Consider the following 24,387-nt stretch of genomic DNA (forward strand, 5'->3'; position numbering starts at 1 on the left):
CTCCGAAAAGACGTGAGCAAAAGCAGCTGCATCTCATTCATGATTTTTTTGAGGTGGAAAACCTCAGCATCTTATCACAACTTCATAAGTTTATTCCTCCCTCTGAAATGTAGGACAACCTCATTCACAAGCAGTATCAAACAAACAAGCCTGTGCACAAATGCTTCAAACTTTGATTCTTACCTATGGCACAGTGTGTACACACACACACACACACACACACACACAGTCCAACTCCAAACCAACAAAGCTGTGGTTCCATTTCACGACTTTTCAAGTAAAACCTTTGTGGCTGAAAAACAGTTTTTCCCTTCTTTTACATTTTCTTGTAAATATGAAGTTTGTACAAAAAAAAGCTTAATCATTTTTCTCCTCTGGCACAGAAAGAGCCAGAAAAAAACAGACTTAAAAAACATTTAGAGACACAGTGTAGTGTCATTACACACACACTCAGACTCATGGACATGCACACGCACGCAGACGCACACACACACACACACACAAACGCACAAACTCACCCATACATACATAGTGTGTGTTTTCATTGGGGCCTGCCAATGAAGCTCTGCAGCCGGCACAGAAGCATAATTAATGCACATGGACACACACACACACACACACACACACACACACAGCATAAACAGCAAAAGGATGTTAAAGATTACAACACTACAAGTTTCATCACACACAAACTCCCATAGAAAAAGAGGATAACTAACTGTACATCCATACTGCTTAATGCTGCTTAAATATGTACATCATATTTAGTGGTTATGCTGCTTGACAAACATGCATGCTAGGTCACCTTTCTCCTAAAGAGTCCCTTTCCCTTTTTTTTGTTTCTTTATCTTTTTTAGTGCATACGCCAACAAAAACCTTTACCCTTGTTTTGTTTTTTTAAACCTCTGTGACTGATATGCCTTACTGCGAGGTACGAGTCCAGCATTTTGCTTTCACAGGCTGCAGTAACACCCGGTTTGGCACAAGGTAAAAAGTCCTGAACGTGACACGAGTGCACATTACAGTCCATGTTCTTCGGATTAATCAATACATTCTAGACATGAACGCTGCAATGATATGACGTCACACACGAAAGTGCTGCGTGAGGACAGAGCACAAATTTCAATGCAATCACCAGGCGAGTGGACAGAGTGCAGTAGAATTGTGTCATGTTTACGTCTAGAATTACCTTCTCTTTGCTTAGCAAAGCACATGTGGGGATCTCAACATATGACAGGACCATCATGGTTCTGTGGAAGTAGAAAAAATGTCAAAATACACGTCTCCGGAGAGCAAACAGCTGGAATTAGCTGATGGATAGAAGGATAACTTTTAAGTGTAAACAAACATCTGTTACATTCAAACCATTCTCAAATGAGTTCACACAGTTTTGATTAAACCAATCATCTTCACATGGTTAAGATCCGATCCTCGCTGCACAAAGGAAGTGATTTGATTTATGTCAAGAAAGCGGGACGGCTGCAAACTCTACTGCTCAAAAAACCTGGTCGTTCAGCAGTTTTTACTTTTTTTGTCTTTCTTTAAAACATAAGGGGCCTAAACACAAATGAATCCAATGAAATGTGATGATGACAGTCAGCTAATCCCACCTCACTCTGCCTTCTCTCTGTGTGTATTTGGATCAGCTTCAGCCACAAAAGGCTGAGTCACTCTAAAGCAATCCCATCAAATTTCAAGGATTTTGTTAAAATGACTCACATAAGTTAACATTTTCCCCACATGCTGCTTCTCTTGTTCCAGTAACTTGACTTGAAAAAAAATACTGAAAAACGTAACACATTCAAATATTTTAGTTAACAAAAAACATTAAAAAAAGAAGTGAAGGATGGCTTTAACATTTTCCTGGGCAACACAAAGAATGGCTCAAATACTGCAAGGGTTTTAGGCTCAGAGTAAGTTGTCATAAAAAAAAGAAAAAACACCCACAAAACATGTGAACAAGTTAAAATGCACTTTGTCCAGGGGTCAATAATTCAAAGAAACTGTAACGGAGGAAAAAAACACACAAATAATACACAATGATGGACGCCGCCATGCGTTTCATGTTATTAGTGCTGCTGTGTTTGTTTACTAGGAAATCTCGCTTTTGCAGAGTTTGTCGGGCTTAGCAGTGAGCAGTGCTCTGCTGTGACGCCAAGGCATTTTATCAACAGGAAGACGTGACATTCCCCTGGGGCCTCTGCTCGCTGACAATCACAGACAAAAGGCTTAAAATAGGTCCCGTTGTTATTCGAAAAAACAAACTAACTTGGAATTGGCACTTTTACTCTTGTCTTAAGAGTACAAAAATGTCAGGTCGTAGCCGAGGAGGCCAGACAAAGCTGCAAACAAAAACAGTGATGGGTTTCTGGAGAGAGTTTGGAGACCGAAAGAAACTAGATACATAAATTGATAAAGTCAAAATAAATCTGTATATTATTCAAGTTTTTTTCTGAAGTGCTGTTTATTCTGATGGATAGGCATCGTCACCCTGACGTTTATGCTTGATGTAAAGCTGCTGCACTACCAACAACTGTTGACTCCAGGAGTGGAGTGCTGTTTCACCGAGGCCACGAGACACTGCAGAGCTGTGCACGACAACACAAGAGGCTTCCCTGCAGTGCAACGATTGAGCTTTGAAAAAAGGATAACTTCACCACAAAGATAGAGGGGAAGACTGTGCTGCTGTAGTCATCACTTGCTTCAGTTCTCCAGCCACGATACAACACATTTGAAGACGGTCCCTTGTGCACAATAACTCCTCAGCGGTGTTGAGATTAAAAAGAAACATGCCTCGTGTCAGGGGAGAAGCCACAGTGCAGCACGACTACATCAAAGAGCAGCAAGTCGAACTTCCGCTGTGGCTACATTTGTTGTAGTCCAATTTGTGTTTCTCCTCCACGGGCAGCAGAGTAAGAGAGAGGAAACATTTCCTTGGAAACACAGATTGTTTATGTTGGGGTAAAAATATAGAGCCCTAGAGATAAGCATCTACACCCGGAGATGAGGAAACCTCTGTTGCAGTGGCCTGAAACAAGCAGAGGGCTGTGCAGTATCATCAAGAAAATGCAGAGAGGGATGATGATGATGGCAAGAAAATGGTGACACAGCAGAAACACAGCTGTTTATGGTTCGCGTAAAAGAACAGAAATTCCTTAAGAAAAAAAAAAAAAACTCTGTGTCTGATCGACAGGAGTTAATACTCCGTGTGCAGGAGATCAGTTTAGTGCATGTTGTCTAATTGTGTGGAATATCCAGTCCATCTTAGTGGTCCATCCTCCATGGTGAGCATCGTTCATCTGTTTCATGAAATAGTCCAAAGCCTCCTGCACATAGCGGAACAAACACAAGAGATTCGTAAGTTGAAGATAATAATGTGACATCGTAGTGCGACGGTCCCTGCTGCTGCTGTCGGGAGGTGTGTGTCTGCTTGGCTCAAAGTTAATTGCAGCTAATTGTGGTAGCAGCCAGATCTGGAGGACCTGTGCCAGTGCTGCTGCAGATATTTAAGTCCAACCTCTAAAGGCCTCACTCTCTCATTCCTGTTAGCTCCCTTTCCAAAGCCAGCACCTTTTTGCCTTTTGTTTGTCTTCAGGTTTTCAGCAACACTTGCATGACACCATATTCTCACACACAATTATTGATGATACATTTAGACACAAACTAATTTAATTGTCAGTTACTTCATCACGCAGCTTTTTCCACCAAGTAGTGAGACATCTCGCTTTGTACCTATCTCTGCTGGGGAGTCCCATCTGCAGTGAACAGCAGGAGATGGCAGGTAAATATCAGAGTGAAATGGCTCGGCCAAAATTATCAAAGATATGGGAGCATTTCAACAGAACCCACAGATCAACATGATTTACGGTAATGATTTATTATGTGTTTCAAAAACTGATAACTAGTCGACAATCAACATAGTCGTTAGTTGCAGCCCTAATGCATACTTACACTAAAGATCTCACTAAATAACCACATTAATATATTGTTTAGATTACTATTAAATAAATCCTTTATATTTATCTGTCACTTTTTTTTGCCATAGCTTTTGGATCGGGTTGTGAAAGTAGAGACAAACGACTTGAGATGATTGAAAGATCCCAAAAAAATAAAGAACAGTTGACATACCTGCTCACTCTTCTCCAAGGCCAGAGTCTTTCTGATGTAGGCAATGTCGTCAAATGACTGCAGCTCAGGCATACCAGAGCCCAGCATCATGGAGAAGAGGTTGATGAAGAGGTTAGCATGCTGCCGGATGGCCAGGTAGGCTTTGTAACACATCTCCTGGAACCTGGAGGGACATGGATAAAAAAAAAAAAAGCTTAGGTGGCTCAGGAAATGTCATCAACGAGGAAAGTAAATTATGATCAGTTGGTCAGAAACAACCACCCAAATTAACGTAAGCACTTCTGTTTTACTTCCATACACATGCAATCTGAGGATTTAAGGGGCTATTTGAACAGTAGTTTTCACAAATTTTGTAAAACTGCCCCCAGGACGTCTTGCATGACAAGAAGGATTCTGGCACAGTTTCTTATGTAAGAGTTCTCAAAGAGCAAACTGAGGCTGAGCATCATTTGGACAAGCTGATTAAAACGTTGCCCAAGAGGAGACAAGCTTTGAGGTTGACCACGTACCGAGCCAAGAGACTGACTGACACTAGCTGTGTGTAAGAGATGTAAGAAGAAAGTTAAAGAAACAATGACGTGAGCAGCAGTACCGCTCAAACTCTTTGGTCTTTGTGCACTCCTGGGATCCCTTGCTGATGACGATGAGGAAGTCTTGCGTCAGGACAAAGGGCACTCGCTCTCTCTTGTATCCAAATTTCTTCTTCTTATGATCAAGGAAATGGCCAAAATCTATATGAAACAGCTAGACAAAGAAGGAAAGCATTAAATCAGAGTTCACTTACTCAGTCTTACTAAAATCTTTATTCAATCTTCTATTGTTAGCAGCATATCCAGTCCATAATGTAATGGACACAAATATATCCTGAATAATGTGCAAAATAGTCTCCATGAAGCAGGCAAATAAACTTCTTAAATAACTGTAGTATCTGCAATATAAAAGGCTTAGGAAGCCACTTACAATGTCATACATTTAACTACCATAAACTATATTTTATGGTAACTTCTATACTCTAAATTTTAGAATAATTAAAAAGTAAAACTGTCTGAATCTCCCAGAACAGATTACGGAGGTGAATAGGCAACATTTACTCTACGTAGCATTATATTATATGTACATCACATGATGGAAATCAGATTTAATGTAAGGGCTAATGTAAATTGTGAATGTTGTACAGCAAGTGTGGAAATAGTGTAAGCATATACAAGTTACCTGACCATCGTCTTTGACCATAATGTTGCTGTTGTGCCTGTCTCCTATCCCGAGGATAAAGGTAGCTACGCAGTAGCCAGCACAGGACCTCGTAAACAGATCCACAGCCATGTCATACCTGCATGCACACACATGATAAACAGAATCTTTCATAAGGCTCTGCAGATGCTTTATGGTAATTGATGTTTCATAGCATTTAACCATGCAGAGAAGAAGAAAATGAGCTCACATCTCGCCCTTGTTTTTGTCCTTGAGCCACTGATGCAGAGTGTTTGAGTTGAACTGCAAAGCTCCCTTCAAGCCTCCTTTACACTGGATCTGCATGATAGTGTGGGAGCTCCGGACAACCTCAATGAGACCCACACAGTCTCCTAATGACAGACAGCCATACGGAAGCATCCTAGAGACAGAGACACACACACACACCAAACAGGGATTCTTAGCCCCATGCAAAGAGGGAAGACAAAGCAAATGGGCGAGAAAATACAGAAACTGAAGCAGGAAGGTACAAATAGAGGGAGGGAGAAAGAGAAATATAGATTGAGATAATAGTACCGCAGGTCCAGTCCTTGATTCTGCCAAATATTCTCCATGATTTTGATAATCTGCAACGTCAGCATATCCTGCCGCAAGTCTACAACACAGACACACAGAAGGATGGCAGTTACAGTTAAAAACATTCTGAGATTCTGACAGAGTAGACAACTGGTATTGACAGCTATTGTTAAGACGGCCTGCAGTACATGTGTCTCAGGATTTAAAGCTGCTATTGCTGCTGCATCCCATTTTCAGTGTTATAGCACAAATCAGGGAGACTAGCTATTGCTGTACAAACACAGATAAAGCTCAGAGTCTGTGATAATGACACAATATAGTGGGACTGAGGGACATTGTATGTCCCTTCTAGGTATCTCAGCTCAGCTGATTCTCACGTAATTAAGGACCCAGGAGTGAGTGTTCAACATGTTGAAGCATGTTTTATAATTATGCTGCTCACATCTGGGAAAAAAATACCCACAGATCTCAGGTGAGTACTTTTGAATCTAAATTTAAAGCATGTTTTACCTGTTTTGTTTTTATTATTCTACTACTTCCATTTGCTTCCTATGTTAATGTCCTCATTTCCAGTTTTATATTTTTGCACAATGCATTTATTTCATTGCATTCATTAATTCATTTCATTTCATTTCATTCATACAATAAAAATGCTAAAAAGATTAAATGTTTTATTATACATATACATTAATTTATGTGTTTACCGTCTCCATTTTTGAAGATTATTTCATTATTCTGAAAGAGGAGTTCGGACATGATGTCAGGATTCTCCCAGTTCAGCCACAGTGGCCTCTTTGCTGATGACATGATCCTGCATTCATCTAACCTGTGCACAAATTTATTCAAGGTGTTAAACTATGTCAACTGACTTTTCACAACCATACTTGCACAAAGTAATTCATACGCGATTGTGTCTAACCTCAGGTTTCCCAGTTGGTGCGCGGGGTTGAGAGGAGAAGTGAAGTTCTGCAACGCATCCATGTAGTCTGGTCTCTTCATCTGGTCCACAAGGAACCTCATCTGGACCTCCACAAGAGACACACACACAAGTCAAGGTTTATATATACAGGACATTTAAAAACAACCCAAGTTCACTCAAGTGCTGTAAAAATTTAAAAAAGCTACCTTTACTTTGAGATGAAAAACTGAAAATCATACGATCCCGTGTGCGTTTGTGTACACGTTCGAGCATGTGTGTGTGTCTGTGTTGCTGCCTCTATTACCTTCTGCGTCTCATCCTTCTTCTCCTGCTTAAGGATGTCAGTGAGGTTTATGAGCTTCTCCATGGCCTCTACCTGCCTGCTCAGGTGTTTGAGGTACATGCCACAAGCCCTGCAGTAAGCCTCTAACAGCAGCCCAAACCTCTGGCTCACTGTTTTATTGTGCATTTCTGACCTGTAAAGAAAAATGAGCAGAGACCTTTCAACTTTGTGGAGAGAGGGGGGAAATGTATGGCAAGCTGCACGAGGACTCACTTGAGATGCCAGAAGAAGAAATGTCCTATCCTTTGATTGGTTAGTGCCTTTTTGAGAAGGAATCGGGCCAGAGGATTGTCAAGATATTGCTCATATTTTAATACCTAAAACCACAAGAGAGAAAGTATATAAAGAGTGGCATTAAAGAATAAGAGACAATGCAGCAATGAGGCTCAGATTAATAATTTAACATACTGTGACGACTCTGCATTATAATCTCTGTACATCCCACAACATACAGTACAACCAGGGCTGCACAATTAATCACAAAATAATCATCACAAAAGTGCAATATCCAAATCTAAAGACACTGCGCTAATTTGATAAAGACACAATTTTGCAGAGCTGCAGAAATACACTGGCCCCAAATTCTTGAACAGGCTGAACAACAGCTCACAGAACTTTTCATATCTTTATTTTTCACTTTTTATTCAATGCTTTCATGAAGCAGTTTGTTAAAATCAAACGCCCTCGACCGTAAGACCTACCTGTACGAGCTGAATCAGGTACTGAGACAGTTTGTCGTCAGTCAGGTATTTTTCAAGGCAGCGTACAGCAAAGTGTCTGACCATGGGGTCTGGATAGTTACAGTCTAATAGCTCCATGGCCTGCTCAGGACGGATAGATGGCCACTCCTTTAACAGGCAGTACATCTGGTAAAGAAAGAAAGAAGGAAAGAAAGAAAGAACGCAAACCAGAAAATACAATTATTATCCACATGATAAATCATGAAAATTACAATTAACCAGACACATTTTAACAACAAATGACAAATATTAAAAGAAACAAAAAATACATTTGATTATTTCCAGCTTAAAGTTGTACTACACTACTTTAAAACACCAATATACAAAAATCATGTACAATTAAGGTAAAGTGAAATTTCCTGATTAATAAGGTCGTCATACATGGAGTAGATGGAATAAATCTTTTACTACTACAAGTGAAATTATTTTGTGAAACATCTAAGCTGTGTGAATATTTCTTAAAAGGGATAAAACAAACAAAAAAAAAACTATCATACACTTGTGCCAGCATAGATTTTATTACTTCTTTTGTAACAAGATTGTAACAATTTATGCAGATAAAGAATGTAATAGTGCTTCCATATTTATTTTCATTTCATGGTTTTACCTGTGCTACTTCATCTCTGGAGTTCCATTTGACAGCGAGAAGGATCTTTGGAAGGATCTCAGGGATGTTCATACAGTAGTGCCTGGTAAAGAAAGAAATCATAAGCATCTCTGATTCAGTAAATCCTGAATACAAACATTTTGGCTTTTTAAACAACACGTGTGTAGTCTGCTGTTTACCAACAAGAATAAGAGGAAACCAAGTTTCCATATGAACCTGATCTGTGAACTGTGAGCCATACTAGTGACTTTGTGCTGATCAATGTGTTGAAGAGACAGGAACCTCAGTGTTAATAATTATCATTAAATGCTGTGTTGTGGGTCATCTGAGGTTTGGTACCTTCATATTTCAAGTGAATGGCGTTTATATCAAGAGTTTATGGATCCTGATATATATTTTTTTAAGTAAAAAAGTGCACTTGAATTCTGAGTTAAAAGAAGAAACCTTTAGTTTTGTGCCTCCGTTTACTTTAAGTTTACCATCTCTTTCTTTCGGCTTCCCTCTCTCTCTCAGGGTCGACACAGCGGATGATCTGCATATTTGATTTGGCCGAGATTTTTACACTGGATGCCCTTCCATGTGGCTGGCGTCTAGTTAGAGTGTCCGATTAAATGGGGATTAAGTTCCTTGCTCAGGGGTACCCCAGCCTGTGACCTAACATGTGATTGTAACAGGCAACCCTCCGGTTCCCTTCCACTTGGCCATGGGCTGCCCCAGTATCCTTATTTAACATCCTTCAAAATCTCCTCCTCATGTGCCGAAAACTTGACAGACTTAATATTAATACGAATATACAATACAGATACTGTATATGCTACGGCTACATAAAAGAGTAGTTGAAATAGTTACATAGTGTTTATAGTAATAAGTATAGTACGGATACTGGGAGGTTACCTGTGTCTCCAGAGGAAGTCTTTCTCCTGCTCAGTGATTTCAGACAGAGGGTCTCTGTTACTCAGCTGCCTCAGCTGCTCAGTGTCACTCTCTGTCAGTGCGTGATCTCTGGCTACACGATTGCTCTGAAAGAACAGGAAGAAATTCTTTTAAAAATACAATTTTACCATACCAACATTATGATGAGATCAACAATCAATTAAAATGTTGTTTTAATAACCTAATCAGTCATATTACCAACAATTAGACATTCTTCCTTTTATTTTTATCACCCCCAAAACATAAAAGAAAAGCACAGGTGCTACTGATTACATTAACAAAGCCTCTGTTCCGTTCATGGAAGTCAGAACAGTGTGACAGTGAACCAGTGAACCGTGCACTGTGAAACTGTGAAGGCTAAATGGAACTCAGCCTTCAATAATTTGATTAGCTACAGCTGTTATTTTCCTGCTGTGATGTGTCAAAATGGCTGCCGTGCAAAGGGCCCATTCTTAAAATGCCAAGACAAGTGGAGGGAATTGAGGAGAATATGAGGAATAAAATGTATTACATGTTTTATTTAACAACACACACAATTTCCTGCTCACATATCACAACTTCAGTGGAATCTCCTTTATTTCTTTATTATGTGTGAAACAGTAGATTTACTTTGCTTTCTAACCCACTATTTATTGAAGGCAGTGAGTGGGATATTACCTGTCCAGAGAGGTTGAAGCTGAATCCCAGTTCTCTCGAGATGGTCCAGTTTGCATGATCTTCTACTGCATTCATATCCGGGTATTTGACTGGGCTGCTGAAGTGGTCAAACTCCAGCTCCAGACATGGAGTTTCCTGGACGACAGATTAACACTATTATTAAGCTGTGTAAGACAACAGTTTGACTGTGAAATACAAAAACATCACTTTCCTGAAAACTGTACTTTACTGTATTTTTTTACCTTGTTGGGGTTGGATCCAGTCACTCCTATGGGGTTGAGAAGGTCTTCAAGGCCATGAGGGACGGGCCAGAGGTTCAGAGCCATCTTGTTGGCCACTAGAGTGTGAGTGTAGTCAAACAAGTTGATATTTCCCCACGCTAATGGACAGTGCTCCTAAATGGAGAAAGAGACCATCAGATTATTATTAGTGTAATTACTTTCAGTGTGAGAATCTCATGGGAAATGAAAAAGACAAAAGGGCTAAACACCAATTTATCTCTTCATCTCTGTGAAGTATAAGGGATGCCTCATGATATGATACAACGCATTGAGACAGCAGCTATTGCTTCTTTAAAAAACATAAAAAGAACTTAAGTGAACAGAACACATAAACAACACATTCGTAGCTCAACATTTATAGCTTAGTCTTAAGTCTGCTCTGTCTGTAATGAGACTCATTCATCCCCCTTTTATACTGGTGAGAAACACACTTTCTATAAATGTGAGTAAGTGACCTTAATCAAACTGTGAATGAACTGCTCGATCTGCTGAAACTCTGTTGGTTGGGGACGTTGTTTTTATTATTCCAATATAGTTTGTGTTTAGGGCTGATTATCTCCTTCATAAATCGATTGTTGTTTGGTCCTAAAAATGTCAGAAAATGTTGAAAAATAGTGATCTGTGTTCCTCAAATCTTCTTTTGTCCACAAACCAAAATTTTTGGTTAATTTTGGTTGGCGATGCTTTATATCCCATAGGCATGATTTTAATTATATCTAAAATAACATGAAAAGGTTTTATTTGGTTTGGCCAAAGCAGACTTTAACTCAGCTGAACCCTGGACTTTTTCTCTGAATATTCTTACATTAAAAAACAAGGTAAAGACAAATAAATGATGTTGTGCAGATTCATGATAATATTTCTTAATGTAATGGCCTTAACAGTTCTAGTAAAACTAAAATGTAAGCCTTTTACAAAGGCTGTGGAAGTTTAAGATAAGATCTTGATCTTCAGAATGAGTCTTCACTGAGGGGCAGCCAAGGTGACAAAGAGTAGCATGTCAAAGTAGACAGAGTTACACACAGACACCCCGTTAAAATACACCCATTTATAGTAAATGCTGGAACAAAAGGCTATTGTAGAGGGGTGTTTATCTTTAATTCAGGTGGGGCATGAAAGAGCATCCGCTAACCTGACCTCAACGGATCATGGCACCACAGGAGACAAGACTTTGCCCAGGTGTCTGTTACAATATCCATGTCTGGGATTCATTGATACACTCCTGTCCCGACATCACACAAACACATGTGGTTGTCTGTTACAGGATCTACATCAAATACACCAAACACTGACACACTCCAGTAGTTTTACACTTCATGCTCTGTAAAACAGCTCTGCTCTGCTCTGTCAACAGTTCCTGTCATTGTCTGATTTAAGTAAGTAAGTGTGTTTTATGGCCTGTCTCACCTACACACTTAAAACAAACGATTGCAAGGAGTTAACAATAAAGTAAGCTTTATATTTAACAAATGAGTGGTTTGTTAACTTGTCAGCAACAGTGTTGATTTGGCATTTTCCTCAGTAATGTCTTTGTATGCAGTAAAAACACGTAAAAATATCCCCTTAATGTGGCTCGCACAGGCCTAACACATTTTGTCATGAATGGAATGGAAAAGTGCCGTGTGCAGATTGTGTTTCTGGTGATGTTATATGCCAACGCAGCACCCACGGCTGATTAGTAATTAAACAGAGCCAAAGCTGATACCACAGCTTCCATTCATCCTGGACACATATATACTAAGACAGACGGACACACAGAGTTGGGTAGGTTCATGTGCCAAGACCAGTTCATGCTTACACACACTCAGCACCTATACATATAGTATAGCTCCTTCCAAGATGGGTTAGCATGCCATTGTTTTGACACATGAAGGTCATTTGGTATGTGCTATACTTAGGCCGTGACAACTGTAGCACTGTGTTTATGTTGAGCAACATACATGCTTACTGCTCTTATAATGAAAAGACCAGGAGTCATTTTCATACAGCTCAAGTGAGATTATATTTGATTTGAAAAGCTCTTAAAATATGCCATTTATACTAATAAGAGACATAAATAATCTGTTTTACGATTGCCTTTTTTTATATAAGATCTGTCAGAAAAAATGTAGGAGAATATTTTTTGAAATTTTGCAAGTGATCTGTAACTGTTTCCTTCTAGTCAGCTATAAAAAATAGTTGTTTTTCTCATCAAAGGCCATTTTCATTGCAGACATTTTAGCAGGAAAAGCACAGGTGCTACTGATCACATTAACAATGGCTGTGTACAGTTCAGGAAGTCAAGACTGTGTGACAGTGAACCAGCATGCACCCTGAAACAGAGAAAGCTAAATAGAACTCAGCCATCATCAATTTGATTATTGACACCTGTGATTTTTTTGTCAAACTGTTTCCTACCTCCTTCGCTCCCTTTCTGCCCTTAACCGAGCAAATGGATAGGCAGAGTCGAGCTGCACGAGGGATGTCTGGGATGTACATGTCATAGGTGAGCCACTCATTCCATCTGCAAAGTAAAAAATGAAGGATATACAAAAGGAAAAGGAACAAAACTTTTTTTTTCTTTTTGGATTAATCTTAATCAAAAAAAAATTATTTATAGAGTGACAAAAGAAACCACAGATATATCAGCAGCTGTGTCAGATTCTGTATGTGTGTGGAGACAGTATTACTGTTAATTGATGGCAAACACTTGGGCGTAACAGTAATTTAATACACCAGTTTAGTGTTACCGGGCAGCACTAAACTGTTAACTTACCCTCATGCCTTAGAATGCTCCAAGTAAATTAGTTGCGTAGATTGTCTAAATGAGTTTTTAAGTGAAAGTGAAATAAATAGTATTAATTTCCATTACATGGAACATATTTGATTTAGAGGATTTAACTAAAAAATAGTTTCCGTACAATTTCATCAATCTCTCTCTCTGTTTCTAAGTTTTAACATTTGGCAACTATGTTAAATTAAATGCTTTCTCCAGAGATCCTGCCTTTAAGGGCTGCAGTAGAGGGGTAACGCATGTTTTCCTCAAGAGCAATGAATTACCTGGGATTAGAGCAAGGTACTCTCTGAGTGTTCACATTGTCACACATCTGTTCTCCTCCATGGTAAATGCCTGTCCTCACGTATATCTATCAGCAGAGAGTAGACCAGAGAGATCATCAAAACAGAGAAATTATAACAATGGAAAATTACAATAACACATATGAGCTTTCATGACTACACTCTCTTGGTAAAAGTCACTTGTTTACATGAGATTTGGACAACAACTTTGTTTCCACAGGATGTGAGGGAGCTGGAGGGTGGGGATAAGTGTTTGGTATAAATAAAGCAGTGTTTGGTTAATGTGACATTAATGCAGACAGTGGTATATTCACTGTAAGCACTGGACGTCCCCCACCTTGTCAATGTCCCGTATATTAACGTTGACATAAGTGGCACACAGGATTCGTATTCGCAGAGTTCCGTTGATGGTCCACAGCGACTTGGACGCTGCCTCTCCGTTCATGTAAGACGTTGCCGTGGAGATGCGTCGAGAATATGACGGCATGACAAAGTTATCTGTAGGCAACTGAGTGTAAAGGCTGTCCTTGGCCATTAGCATCAGGTTAGGCATCCTCGTCAGCATGATGCAACTGCGGATATACTAGAGGGAGAGACAGAATGACACAGAGGAGGACCGTTACAAGGAAAGTCCACACATCACTGATAAAGTTACACCAAGTGTAAGTTTAGCCAGTGATGTCAGCTGGTCATTTTCCAGCAGCTAAAGGTAGAGGAAACGGAGGAGACAGCCCGTGGCCAAGAAGAAGGGAATTGTGCTTGTAACCAGAGGGTTGCCAGTTTGAATCTTGGGATTCTAAGGCCATAGTCCGACTAAGACACGCAGAGGAGAAAATCAATTTATAAGTCGTGTACGTCTGGTGCTGTATCTCTCTATAAGCTAGTGAATATTGAATCAGTTTCCTGTTGACCTTTACGTCACAGAAAAACAAACAGCAAACAGTGAGATGGATCGTGCAGTGGTCCTTCATACCTGCTGTGCATGTCTCTTCGTCAGCCCAAAACTGGGTCTTCTCTGCAGCTTTCACTCTTGCCATGCTACTGTGTCGTTTGTTCTTTTCAGAACAGTACCACAGTTTATACGTCATCTCTTTCTACTTCAAGGTCAAAGAAATTCTGGTGCATGCGCAGAGGTCTGACTCCAGTCCGACTAAGCGTATACATGTACATGCAGGAGTAATCGGACTATGAATCGCATTATTTAGGTATGTTAGTCCGACTAAGACTGGCTCGATTTTAATCAGACTGAGGTGGTTACATGGCATTAAGAAAACCAAATTATTGTTTTGCATGTAAATGCACTGACTGTGTGTCTTTGATTCACCCATGGCTCAGAGAATGTGCTCACAACAATGTGCACAGGAAAATGTTTTTGGGGTAGAGTCCTGTTGTCCACAGAACATACAGTAATGGCTTTCTTACTACACGTTGTGAACTCAGAATACCCCACCAGCTATACCAAATAATCCATTTAACTAGGTCAGAATATTGGAGTTGCACTTTCCTGTTGACTCAGGATGAGCCAATAAATGTCTTAGTTAACCAACCTGACCTTTAGACACAATCTAATTAGATCAGACACCTGAAACATGGTGTTTTAAGCACCAGTTAAGGTCTTTTTTTCAAGTGTTGCTCTACATATTTATTGCATACTATTGGCATTACTATATTTCTTACCTTATACTGACTGATTGGGTACTTCTCCAGCAGGTACTCATCACAGCCACAGACTTTGAGGATGTATTTACCCTGGTACTCCTGGACACACATCTTCAGCTGCTCTGGAGACAACAGCATGCTGCGTGTCTTCTTACGAATAGCCTCTGCAATCACCTTCAGGGCACATTAATGAAAAGGATGGTGAGGCATAACCAAAGTTATTAAGGAGATATGTTCATAGATATACTGAAAGAGCTCCTCTTTCATTTCCTCAGTATGGCTTTCATGACTTTTAATCTCTCATTCAGCCCACCTGTTCAGGCACACAGTCGTGGTTGATCTTCAGTGTATACTTTTGTTTGTCATTGTTCGGCGAAACAATCACCCATATCACGACAATAATCTGACCTACAAAAAGAGAGACACAAAAAACAAATTGACAATTGATCAATAAACCAAATTAATTGACTTCAGCACCAACCAAATAACCTAATGATCAGGAAGACTGTGGCTATTGTTTTGAGCATTTTGGTTTCTTCTAACCGTTGTTTTTAAACAAAAGCATCACACTAGCAGCCTTTAAATCAATTGATTGATTGAAGAGCTGCTATTACTACAGCACTCATTCATTGGAAAGCCTCACTTTTCATGATTAAATATTGATGGGAGGCTAAAATGGTCACTTCTTGCTCCCCATTGTCCTCTTTTGTCTTTTTGGTTTTTAAGATGCTTATTTTGCAAATACAAGTATTTATCCTCAACATTAGTCACAGTCTTAAAATCCAAAAGGAAAAAACTATACATCTCAAGAGTAAAATTCTTTTCAAACACCCTGTGATATTGGATTGTGCAAATAAAAAGACCAAAGCTTTATCCTACCTTTGTCTAGTTTGCTATAGATGTGTTTGGGAAGTTCCTGTGTGGATTCTACATTGGGTGGGTAAACATACAGTGCTCTGCTGTGTGGCCCGCTGGCGTCTCTGAGCTCCACAGAGTCCTTACAGACATTCAGGATGTTTCTCCTGAAGTCCTGAACCTCGGGATCCTTCACAAGGTCAAACTCACACACAGGCATCCCAATGGCAAAACCTGACGGAGCAGAAACCAGTCAGTGGGTGTTTTTTTGGTCTTTACATGAATTTACAGATGATGATAAGTAAGGGTTTTCCCCTATATCTAAAGTATTTTCCTAGAATACACAGATATATCAGCAGTTTCAGAACATTTGTAAAATAACAGTTCAGGTAGGCTTTTTCATTCCAAACCTTTCTTTTTAACTTACCTATGTAACTAACCCCCAAAGATTGAGAAACAAACTGACACTACAACAGAACCAACGCTATCAGACGGGAAGAATACCTCACCTATCTCTCTGTTGAGGATCTTTTCTTCCCTGTTGCCAACTGGCTCAATGACCTTGAGGAAGGGCTGGAAGAGGCGGAGATCACAGAGCCTCCGAGTTTCATCATAGAACTCCTCTCGCTCTGCTTCCTGCAAGCAAGGGAAAAAAAATAACACTTTCTATTTATTTATTTATTTATTTATTTGTATTCATGAAAAGGTGAAGTGAGATTTCCAGCAGATACAGAACACACGTTTTAGAAAAGTGGAAAACATGGTGTTTCCTAAAGCTAATATTTGTTCAGTTTTGTACAACAATCACAACAAAGAAAATGTAATATATTGCAAATACAGCATCTGATTTCATCTTATTTTTTATTATATTGAATCTAAACCACTGTCTGGGGTTGTTCCAACAGAATTTTAATAATGGATTTTCATCATTTTTTCTCATTGAGATGCACAGCGCTCAATAAGTGCTTATCAAATTAAGAGTTCTTACCTGCGTAACACTGACAAATATGTAGGACGTCTCCTCCTGCAGGAGGTGATGGAGCGGATATTTCCTGGCCTCTTTGAATAGCTCATGTTTTATGGTGATGAGCGTGGCTTCACGGAGACACTCCAGGGTCAGAATCATGCCGTTGGGCAAAAGACAATCCACCAGGATCCTGCAGACACACCCACTACTGTTATACATTTCTTAAATTATGTTTATTTTAAACTTCGCTCTCTTTTTATCCTGTTATTCTTATATATTTTCCTTATTTAATTACGCTTCATAAACATTTTTCTATTTCATGCACTTGCTACATCTAATTCCTCTATTTCAAAGCATTTATTGTATGAAAGGTACTATTTAGATAGGAATTAACCAATAACAGAATGATACATTACTTTAAATAAACAGATCGGTAAATTCAAGAGATTTTTGTTATTGGCAATAATGTGAAATCTACTTTTAAGTGCATGTCTTCACATTAACAGTACCACAGTAAACATATGTAGAATCCAGTGTACCATACCTGGGTGGCATCAAGTGGATGCCCCATAGCTCCCCAGAGGACGGCCTGGGAGGCATCTTCCTCCGTCTCCCAGCTCAGTCGCACAGTTCAGCTCCAGAGCACAACCTGAAAATAAACACCACCATAAAAGTGACTACAGAACCTGAAACACAGTCTAAAAAAAGTCCCAAATTCACCAAAAAATTTATGTATGTGTATGTTTATTAAATAGTTCTGTTCAGTCTAAAAATGTTGTTTGTAATTTAGTCAAACTAAGCAACATTTTGTCCTAATAGTTGCACACTACTCAACACTCAAACATGCTGTGTTTTGTTACTGTTCATATGTCAATATCACACGTCTTGCATCTTATATGTAAAATGGATTATTGTAAACTCCTGTGTGCTGTGTGCTGTGCAGGGTGAACTCTGTAATGGTGTTCCGTTTTGTTTTTAATGACAACAAAGCTCTGCAACTAAATCTTCTTTTGTCCCCTTGAGAGTTTAACACCATAATCTTTTACATGAACGACTAAAAAAGAAACCGTTTCCACGTGGCTGATCGTTCAACCGCAGCAGATCTGGTCTAAAACAATTAAATGGAAAGAGGAACTACATTATGGAAACTTTTTTGTGTGTTGGGAAGTCCTACTAAGGGACTGTGTGTTGGGAAGTCCTACTAAGGGACTGTGAATTAAATGATGATGATGAGATGCATCATCATCATTTAATTCACAGTCCCTTAGTTAACGAGTCAAACTTAAATACAGAATAGTAATAATTTGCTTTCCTAACTCATGTACTATTATATGTTGCCTAATATTGAGAGAAAGCCTGGTTAACAGACACAGGAGTAGATGATTTCAGTCAGTACTTAACCTGACATTAATGCAAGACAAAAGGACTCACTGCCCTTTTGGAAATTCAACTAGAGCAGAGGCGTCAAACCGGCGGCCCACCAATTACTGTAATATCATGTTACAATAAAAAATAAGGTACTCTCTCTTTAAACACAGCATATGTGACCAAAACACAGCTGTGGCAGTTTGAGGTAATAGAACATTAAATCATATTGTTAAGTGTCTTAATTATAGTTGTCCACGTTATTATTTACCTCATTTTACATTTATTTCTGTCTGTTTTTTGATATTAATGGTTTTATTTTTTATTATAAAGTATACATTCCATATAAAAGCAAACACTTTTACTTTGAAATTTTGTAAAAACCCTCATGAATGTCTTAATTGTGATATCCTGATGAGATATTGTGTTGCAACTTTAAGCTCAGGTTTCTCACCCACAACTGAACAGTTGTTTTTTCCCACTTTTTTTCTGTAGAGCGGCCCCCGTTCGACCAGACTAGACGCTAATTGGCCCGCCAAGTCATTTGGTTTTGACACCCTTGCTCAAGAGAGATCAGTTGCAGCAGAGGACCTTCATCTCAAGCCTATCCTCTCTCTCCTCTGTGTATTAGGAATGCTACAGAACATCTTCTCACTTTTGACAACCACAGTGCCTTAAATTAACTTGGATTTAAAATACCGGGCATTTAGCCCCAGTTACAAATCCTCTGCTGACTGCACATGTCTTTGAGGGTTTTTGGTTTTTTTAGCTATCCAAAGTGAATTAAAGTGGAGCAGAGCAGCAATTCATTGCAGTTACTGACTAAGGAAGGACAGGTTAGATATTACTCAATGGCCCATTCAGAAAAAAACTCACTGTGTCCTCCCAAAAGGAATAAAAAGGTAAAATGTGTTTGAGGAACATCTTTACCATCTTTACCACCTGGTATCACTAAACATTACCAGTATCACCATGGTCATTTGAGCACTGTCATGTATTACCCATTCAGAGCAACAGTGATCTTGATACTTAAGCACAATTGAACTTTTAGTTAGTTTGACATTCATATTCAGTAATGCACAACACGTTGCCAGAAAGGACCAACATCACTTTTCCAACTAATGTCAAAGTGCAGATTACATGACTACCAGCTGTGGTTGTAATTTAACCAATCAAGATTAGTCCAGGCATTCAACTTGCTGTCCTTACTTACCAAGAATCGTTGCTCTCTGAAGACATGGAAACAGACATTTAAGTCTGACTGCACAGGTTACCCCACTGACGCACAAACAATAAATACAGTGAGTCAACCCGCAGAATGTGACAAGATGACTGGGAAAATACATGTTTGCGTGTGGTGTCAGGAAATTACAACATGGTGCTTTAACTTATGCTTTCGACAGCTGATAACCACAAACACTACTCACAGATCCAGCCGGAATGAGAAGAGAAACAAGAATTGCTTCATTAAGCCATCCCTCATTCATCCAGGATTCACTTGAACAGCTTAGTGCTTGCAATTGTGGCAGCTACTCTATCTGGTAACATTAGCTGTAAACATTACAGTATAGTGCAGTATAGACATTTTGAGCCAAAATCAATCAGAAAATACTAGGGATGAGCATTTCAACCAAACACTGCCGATGTGGGGAGTGGGGGCATCACGGCATGTTTTAATGTGAACATTGCTTTGATCTGTCTGAGCAGTCAGAGAGGAAATCCTCCTACTGACACATTTATAAATGTAAACTCACTGCTTCATCCTGTAGCACTCAGACCTAGACTCAACACAAAGCCTCTCTACACCACACGATCAGGAGGTACAAAAACAACACAGAGCTGCTGGCATAAATACTTTCTATGTGTTTCCTTCCTTCAGCTTATCCTCATGATGCAATATTTCTTGAGTCTTTTTTTGCCAAGGCACTGCTGCAGACAACAGCACAGCTCCTCTATTGACAACAAAGCTAAATCAAATTAAACAACAATAACTTAGCTTGAACTAAAGAACACCTACCTCAGGGTGGATTCCCTCATCGAATCAGTTAAGCTGCAGCTTACATCAACGTCTCCCAGGCTCACATGTTTATATGCAGTATATTTATAAACACAATTTTAAAAAAGACAAGACACTCACAGGTTTGTTCCAAATAAACAACAAAGTTCACAAAAACCACACATTTTACAATGCAGACACACATAATAATAATTATATTACATTGAATTGAGTCCAAAAAACGTGTTCTGTGAGGTCACAGTGACCTTGACATTTCACCATCTGTATCTAATCAGCTCATGGTTGAATTCCAAGTCAGTGATTGTGCCAAATGTGGCATAAGCAGACAACACGACAATAAATATATGAGATATACTGTAGCTGTCGCAGGAACATAAAAGCCCATCACTGATTATACTCACTAAGTACTAAAAAATTCGTACATAGCAAAGGGATATATTAGTGGCCAAGGAGGTCGATACCTTTAATGCTCTAATCAATCCATTAAGAGCACTTTGCGTTAAGATAATTGGATCACTTAACTATAATGCAGCCTTCTGACCAGTACAGAACAACACCTCAGTTAGACCTCACATACCATCTCATTTAATAAACCCTGTATCAGTCTCACATCCCCCAGTAATATAAGCACACAAAAACAGTGCCCACTTAGAACACAATGCACCAATCTTTGGTAATGTTTTTGGGGAACATCCTGAACAGGCAAGTTTTACCAGACATCTCAGATTTTTCTCAACAATTTAAATAGACCTGTCACTGTGACCACAGACGTTTATTTCCCTAGTTGCCAATGTAAACAAACCACTTTCTAGAAGGTGCAGAGAGTGAAAAAGTCAATGCAGCAGAATCACATTAAAACAGAAAATTGCCACAGAAATAGCGCAAGTTACTGATATTGCTGTTACACAGCAGGATACTGAGATGCAGTACAACACACTGTTGTTAAAATGATTTTTGATTCAACATGGCAAACACTCAAACAAAGAAATGGCATGAATGCAGTCAAGTTATCAGACTAGGAGTGGCTGGGGATCCCCAAGAGGGAACCCCGATGAGCTGCAGGAAGCAGCCGAGGAAAAAAAAGCAATGCCTGGCTGGCCCGCTCTGCTCGCCCTGTTGCCAAAACAATACTGACCAGGATAAGTATCCAGTTGGGTTTTGGGGACCAAATGAAATGCTAGTGAAAGGATCATAGGGACAGTAAAACTCGAGGGAAGGTAGTTTTGAAAACATACAGAAACAAGCCAAAACAGAAAACCCAGAGTTGGAACAAACCACCCATTGAGTCGTTCTGCGATCTGTGACCCTGATCAGGATGCAGCTAAGCACTTTAGGACAAAAGAGGAAGCTTCCTCACAACACAGGATGTGGAGAGTGGGAAAACATGGGCCGAGACACAACCTTGCTTTGAATACTGAATCACAACTGCACAATAAATTGTAGGGGCAGGTTGTGGTTGTGTCATCTCTGGGTATTTTTGAATGATTGTGGATTGTTTGAAGCTGATCTGTTGTCTCACAGTTGATGAACTCACTGCTGTCACCCTTGTGCAAAGGCTTGGTCTGATCACTGCAAGGTGTGGTATGGAGTGGAGCCTACATAGGAAATGTTTTGCATTCTGTTATGCCTATAGTCAGTGTGATCTAGCAGAAAGCCTAAGGGCTAAACCACCATTGAGAATTAAACGTAAAATGCATATGGAGCACAACACTTGACAGTTTCCCATGATCAGTACCTCACTGAGAGGCATGGTTTGTGTTTACTACCTCCATCAAGGAGGTTGTGTTTCTGTAATCATGTAATAGAACTCCATGTAGGTTTTTGTTACTGGGAAGTCAAAATGATCCAAATCTATTTGGGATCTTTGGGTGCTTTTTTTGTTACAGTTTGTCAATCAACTCTGTCATGGTACATCACATGGTTACTGATGTGACAATTATTGCTCACCGTGATAAAAAAGCACTTTAAGTTAAGTTAAAATAAGTTAATCGTGGTGATTTTCTTTAATTGTGATATTCATTAACAAAGGTAAACATTAAAAGTTATTGTGAGTGACTTGAAAAGTCTGTCTAACTCACCAACATACAGTCCTTGTGATATATTTTTTTTAATGTGCCAGAAAGGGCCATCTTTCTTCATGAGTTATTATGAATGTATTAAATTCCTTACTTTTAACTTATAAAAAAAAAACATGTATCCTATCTGCGATGTTTCTTACTTACAAAAGGCAATGCCTGTAATCTAAAAAACGATATGAAAACATATTGTTCTTGTCGTTCACACAGTGAATTGCGATTATTTTGGTCAGAATAATCATGGAAGGAAATTTCTTAACCTGGCATAATAGTGTGGTAATAATAAATACATGTGTGATTAAGGATCTTATTTCAACTTCCTTCTTTTTTTTACCTTAACAGGTGTCAGCCACAAAATAAAAGTCAGTATTTGACATTAAGTGTCTTTGCTGGTCTGTCATAAATAAGAGAACATATGGATTCAGATGATGGGAGTTAGACATACAGCACATACCTCAGGAAGAAATCCTCTTACTCCGATGATGGGACATGTCCACCCTTTATTCCTCAGTCCATCTTCAGTGTCACTGGAATATGTGTTGAGAGAAAAGGAGATAAAGACACATACTGACAGCAGACTGTGTGTAGTCAGAGTGATTCAGACTGGCTAACAGTGGGTTTAGCTCACGGTGAGTGTTCGGGATGACAGCTACACAACACTGGGTGTCTCCACGCAATGACACGCACACACGAATACACACGCGAATGTGAAAATAACAAAACAACCATATTGTTCTTTGTTATCACAAACACCCTCTTTCACTCATGCCCACCGGTTTGTGAACGATTAACGCTAGCTATTTCTCTTTTTCGCCAGCTAATAGCCAACGCTGAGGCTCCCATCCCCTTATTGTTGGGAAATACATTAATACCAACATTCAACACATTTGCCCACTAAAATGAACACATATGACCAGTGTTACGCGGTGACCTACCCCTTTTAAGGTGTCGTCAAGGCAGCGACGTGTTAGGGGATGGACGGGCTCTTCCTGGCTAAAGCCAGTTAGCTAGCCTCCCGACCCATCCAGCTCCCAGCGGCCGGGTTTGAGGCTCCCGGCGCCGGGCGGAGCAAGCAGTTATCAGTCGCGCCTCAGCCCGTGTGACGGATGCCCGTGATACAGCAGCAGCAGAAGCCGTTATTTATTATTCCACGGCGGCAACAAACACTCCACAATGGTCGTGGGTTTGTGCTGTCAAGAAAAATAAGAGCATTTCCAGTGGAGAAAAAAAGCTCGACATAAGGGTGTTAATGAGCTGCTGTTGGTGCTGGAGCAGACAAGTTGTTCTGCTGCTGCTGCGACAACGTAGCCACGCTGCTGTTGTGTGTGTGTGTGTGGCCCTCCTCCCTTCCTCTACACACTTTACACAAACAATTACACACAAAGACACACACATTGTTATTAGAGAGCAGTCTAGTACATGGTAAACAAGTACCAGAAAATGACTTTGGTAGAAGTTGAAGTCGCGTTTTATATAATATTACTTAAGTAAAAGTCTTAATAGTATATGACATTTACTGTACTAAAGTATCCAAAAATAGGGAAATAGGCAGTTTTGTCTTTCAATTGGATGGTTGTAGGGTCAATTCCTGGCCCTGCTAGTCTATGTGTGTCCTTGGGCAAGGCACGTAACCCCATGTTGCAGATGTGAATGGCCGAATGGCAAAACTGTAGTGAAAAGCAGCTCATCCAGACTACAAATCTTTAAATAAATACTAAAGACTATTAACAGTGTTGTAATGTAACAAAGAACAAGTACTTTGTTACTGTACTTAAGTACACAATTCAAGTATCTGTACTTTATTTATATTTTTGCTTTTACTCCACTACATTTCCTCTAACTATCTTTGTTACCCGTTACTAAGAGTTAGTAATAGTTTACATTTATATAGTTATTTATAGTCTTGATAAGCTTGATGATTTTCCATCCCCATTTACATGCTGCAACATTGGGATTGGGAGTGTCATGCTCAAGGAATTGAAACCACAACATTTCACTTTTTAAATACTTTTACTTC

The 24,387-nt window shown here is 39.5% G+C and overlaps 1 protein-coding gene across 3 annotated transcripts; it reads right to left on the minus strand.

Annotated features, from left to right (window-relative positions):
- Positions 1-494: 494 nt before the first annotated feature.
- LOC122781096 (phosphatidylinositol 4,5-bisphosphate 3-kinase catalytic subunit alpha isoform-like) lies at positions 495-23,676 on the minus strand. 3 transcript variants are annotated; one of them, XM_044044604.1, is made up of 26 exons: positions 23,306-23,676; positions 22,825-22,897; positions 17,458-17,562; positions 16,935-17,103; positions 16,456-16,582; positions 15,971-16,180; positions 15,405-15,499; positions 15,110-15,265; positions 13,770-14,015; positions 13,415-13,500; positions 12,773-12,878; positions 10,337-10,489; positions 10,095-10,229; positions 9,399-9,523; positions 8,505-8,586; positions 7,859-8,023; positions 7,371-7,474; positions 7,119-7,290; positions 6,815-6,915; positions 6,600-6,721; positions 5,896-5,974; positions 5,570-5,740; positions 5,341-5,458; positions 4,721-4,872; positions 4,129-4,291; positions 495-3,326 (listed from the first exon to the last, which is right to left on the minus strand). In XM_044044604.1, the coding sequence occupies exons 3-26, from the start codon at positions 17,511-17,513 to the stop codon at positions 3,219-3,221; spliced, it is 3,201 nt and encodes a 1,066-aa protein (XP_043900539.1). In that variant the 5' UTR covers positions 17,514-17,562; positions 22,825-22,897; positions 23,306-23,676; the 3' UTR covers positions 495-3,218. The 3 variants fall into 3 exon arrangements, with proteins under 3 accessions (XP_043900539.1, XP_043900537.1, XP_043900538.1); XM_044044602.1 differs by having other exon boundaries at positions 6,815-6,921; XM_044044603.1 differs by lacking the exons at positions 22,825-22,897; positions 23,306-23,676 and adding an exon at positions 19,492-19,532 and having other exon boundaries at positions 6,815-6,921.
- Between the last annotated feature and the right edge of the window lie 711 nt (positions 23,677-24,387).

This window comes from Solea senegalensis, linkage group LG14 (assembly GCF_019176455.1).
Source record: "Solea senegalensis isolate Sse05_10M linkage group LG14, IFAPA_SoseM_1, whole genome shotgun sequence".
In the NCBI taxonomy this organism is placed as follows: Eukaryota; Metazoa; Chordata; class Actinopteri; order Pleuronectiformes; family Soleidae; genus Solea; species Solea senegalensis.